The sequence below is a fragment of the Terrapene carolina genome, unplaced genomic scaffold (genome assembly GCF_002925995.2).
Source record: "Terrapene carolina triunguis isolate 2854851 unplaced genomic scaffold, T_m_triunguis-2.0 Scaffold461, whole genome shotgun sequence".
In the NCBI taxonomy this organism is placed as follows: Eukaryota; Metazoa; Chordata; order Testudines; family Emydidae; genus Terrapene; species Terrapene triunguis.
Window position 1 is genome coordinate 9,899 of NW_020664812.1, and position 3,009 is coordinate 12,907.

The window sequence follows — 3,009 nt, forward strand, 5'->3', positions numbered from 1 at the left end:
CATCCATCCATCCCCATACACACCCATCCTCATATACCCACATCTCTCTCTGTGTCATACATTTCAATGACTGATACTTTAACCATTATACAATAACACCAAAGATTTTAGCTTTGGAATTTCCTTCCTTTAATAGTAATATTAGAAGAGATTTAAGGCCCCTCATTCTCCCCCTGTCCATTCATTGCCGATCTGATTCACTCATTCAAACACACAATTACCTTACACAATTCCATTACATTGTGGTGGCACCTAAATGCCCCAGCCATGCCAAGGACCTCACTGTGCCAGGTGCTGCACTGACAAAGGGAAAGGAAGCCCCTGCCCCCGATGCCTGGAGTCCTGACAGCCCTGGGAGGGGAGTCAAAGCAGCCCCCCCTTGTCTCAGATCCGCCCTCCCCAAAGCCCCAGGATTCAGCCCATGACCCCGGTCACTACAGGGCTGCCCCTGGAAGTTGGGGTTACCGCATCCCCACTCCCGCAGACCAGCTGCGGGTCAGCGATGGGGCAGGAACGCAGGTGTGCCCCCGACAAACCCAGGCAGCGGTAGCAGAACCAACACCCGCATTCAGGGCAGACCACCATGGGGCAGCCTTGCGTGGTGTGGCTCAGGAGGGCGTGGCAACGGGGACAGGCCCGCAGCGAGGGGCAGCTGTGGACGGACGATCTTGGGGCCTGGATCTTGGGGGCGTCATGCAGCGCAGCCTGTAGGGGGCATCGCGAGTCAGCATGGGATGAGGGGTCCCTCCATTCCGTGCGGCAGCCCCAGCAGAAGCAGTACAGCCCCCCGGCCCGCTGGGAGCAAGGCAGGCAGGGGGTGCGCAGGGTCCCGGGATCCAGGCGCTGGACGAGGTGCTGGCAGCGTGGGCACTGCAGGGCAGAATGAGGATGTGTTAGCTACTGAGACCCCCCGCCCAGATCCCAGCCTGAGCCAGATCCGGGAGAGAGGGGATCAGGTCCCCCTCACGTCCCCCAGGACTCACCTGGCGGTAACTGCCCCTAGCCCCCTCCTGCGCCAGGATTTGGGCCTCCAGCGTGGCCTGGTCCTCGTCTGAGAAGAGCCTGAGTTTGCACAGCTCTTGCCAGAGCCAAGGGGTGTCCGGGCAGCGTGGGCAGCGGAATGAGGTGACGCCCTGGACGGGAATGAGGGGACCCAGATCAGCCATCAGCTCTCCCCTGCGGCCCCCGGCCACCCACTTACCCCACCCCCATCCCTCCCCAACTGCCTTCCTCCTTAACCCCCCTGAACTCCCCTCCCCTTCCGCTGTCACTCTGCATCCAACCCCCCTTGAATCCCCTGAAACCCCTCCCCTCCCCCATCACCTCAACTGACCCCTCCCCCTTGTACCCCTTCCCCTGTCACTCTACATCCAATCCCCCCAGCATCCCCTAACCCCTCCTCTTCCGCATCACCCCAACTGACCCTCCCCCCTGAACCCCCTCCCCTTCCCTTCCCCTACCCTGCCCTCCCCCAGCAAACCCCCCTCCCCAGCACTCCCTCAACTGCCCCCAAAATCTGCTCTGAAGCTCCAGCCCCGCCCCACAATCCGCTCGATACCTCCCTCCGGAAGGCCCCGCCCCGCGCCCACCTGCCCATAGCGCGGGGGGGGGGGTTACCTGGTCCAGCAGCGCCCGCACCCAGCCCCGCAGCCCAGCCGCGCTCACCCAGTGCCCACAGGTCATCTTCCGTCCCAGCGCCCCGGGGGGCCCCGCACCTGCAGGGAGAGAGCGGGAGGGGTGAGACAGGGCCCGACCCCCCGGAGCTCGGCTGCTCCAGCCCTTCCCCAGGGGTGACCCCAAAGGGCCCCACGGGGGGGGGGGAGGGGAGGGGCCGGGGTCTCACCTGGGGCCCCCCCGGGGGGGCAGATCACCTGGAACTGCTCGGCCAGCGCCCGCCACTGCCCTGACGCCATCGCAGGCTGCCGGGATCATGTGTCCTGGGCTGGGACCTCCCCCCCCCCCCCCACGGTTTCCCTTTCGCTTTCACCCTCCCTGCGGTGCCCAGCCCCCCAGCTCTGCCTGGGCCACTCATTCTGAACCCGCAGCCCCCTGCTAGCCCACCCCTGCCCCCCCCACCCCCCAGCTCTGCCCGTGCCCCTCACTCCCGACCCGCAGCCTCCTGCTAGCCCAGCCCTGGGCTCCCCCCAGCTGTGCCCGTGCCCCTCACTCCCGACCCGCAGCCCCTGCTAGCCCAGCCCTGCCCCCCGCCAGCCCAGCCGGGGCCCCTCACTCCCGACCCACAGCCCCTGCTAGCCCAGCCCCGCAGGTGCATTACGTTCCTGGCCCAGAGGCTGAGGAAAGGTGACAGGAGCCGGTTGTGCAGGGCAGCTGCAGCTCTCATCCAGCTGTCAGTAACTGCTGCCAGCAGCACAGTGTGAGCAAAGCAGTTTGTAACATTAGCCCAGCAGAGCTGGGAGTTGGGGGAGCCCAGGGCTGGGAGAGCAGGGGGCTGCGGGTCGGGACTGAGGGGCACCGGCAGAGCTAGAGTGGGGGGAGCAGGGCTGGCCTTAGAGAAAAAGGCACCCTGGTTGAACATGTATTTTGGCAACCCTGGCTCCCATGGGTGCGGCACCCCCCCCCCATTGCCCCTGGCCCCCATGGGCTCCCCACCCTCCCTTTTCCCCTAACCCCTGCCCCCATGTGGGGAAACTGACCTGGCTGCATGGAGGAGCTGGCATTGCTGATCCCCCGCCCCTCCCCAAACGCTGCTCCAGGGGCTGTGGGGGGCGAGGAGCGACATCAGGGCTCCCTGCAGGGGGAGGGGGCAGAAGGCAGGAGCTCTGAGCGAGGGCAGCGGGCACCTGAACCAGGAGCTGCTTGGAGCAGCCGCCGTGTAAACGCCCAGCTTGGGGCTGAAACCATGAAACGGGCCCATCAGGGCGAGCTGCCAGCTCACGGCCTGGGTTGGGGGCAGAGAGTCGGTGTGAGTCCAGCCAAGCGGGGGAGGGGGTCTGCATGCTGTGGGGGAGAGGGGGTGTGTGTACCCCCACTGCAGGGCCTGCGCTGGGC

The 3,009-nt window shown here is 65.9% G+C and overlaps 1 protein-coding gene across 2 annotated transcripts; it reads right to left on the reverse strand.

Annotated features, from left to right (window-relative positions):
• Positions 1 to 133: 133 nt before the first annotated feature.
• LOC112112863 (E3 ubiquitin-protein ligase RNF19B-like) lies at positions 134 to 2,721 on the reverse strand. Of its 2 annotated transcripts, none has more exons than XM_026658583.1 (4): positions 2,655 to 2,721; positions 1,618 to 1,715; positions 984 to 1,133; positions 134 to 870 (listed from the first exon to the last, which is right to left on the reverse strand). In XM_026658583.1, the coding sequence occupies exons 1-4, from the start codon at positions 2,662 to 2,664 to the stop codon at positions 415 to 417; spliced, it is 714 nt and encodes a 237-aa protein (XP_026514368.1). In that variant the 5' UTR covers positions 2,665 to 2,721; the 3' UTR covers positions 134 to 414. The 2 variants fall into 2 exon arrangements, with proteins under 2 accessions (XP_026514368.1, XP_026514367.1); XM_026658582.1 differs by lacking the exon at positions 2,655 to 2,721 and adding an exon at positions 1,844 to 1,921.
• Positions 2,722 to 3,009: the final 288 nt, after the last annotated feature.

Coding starts and splice junctions, on each gene's coding strand:
- LOC112112863 (XM_026658582.1), bottom strand. CDS start 1,913: ATGGCGTCAGGGCAGTGGCGGGCGCTGGCCGAGCAGTTCCAGGTGATC. Junction 1,716..1,843: donor CCCCCCCGGGGGGGCCCCAG/GTGAGACCCCGG, acceptor CTCTCCCTGCAG/GTGCGGGGCCCCCCGGGGCG. Junction 1,134..1,617: donor TGCGGGCGCTGCTGGACCAG/GTAACCCCCCCC, acceptor ATTCCCGTCCAG/GGCGTCACCTCATTCCGCTG.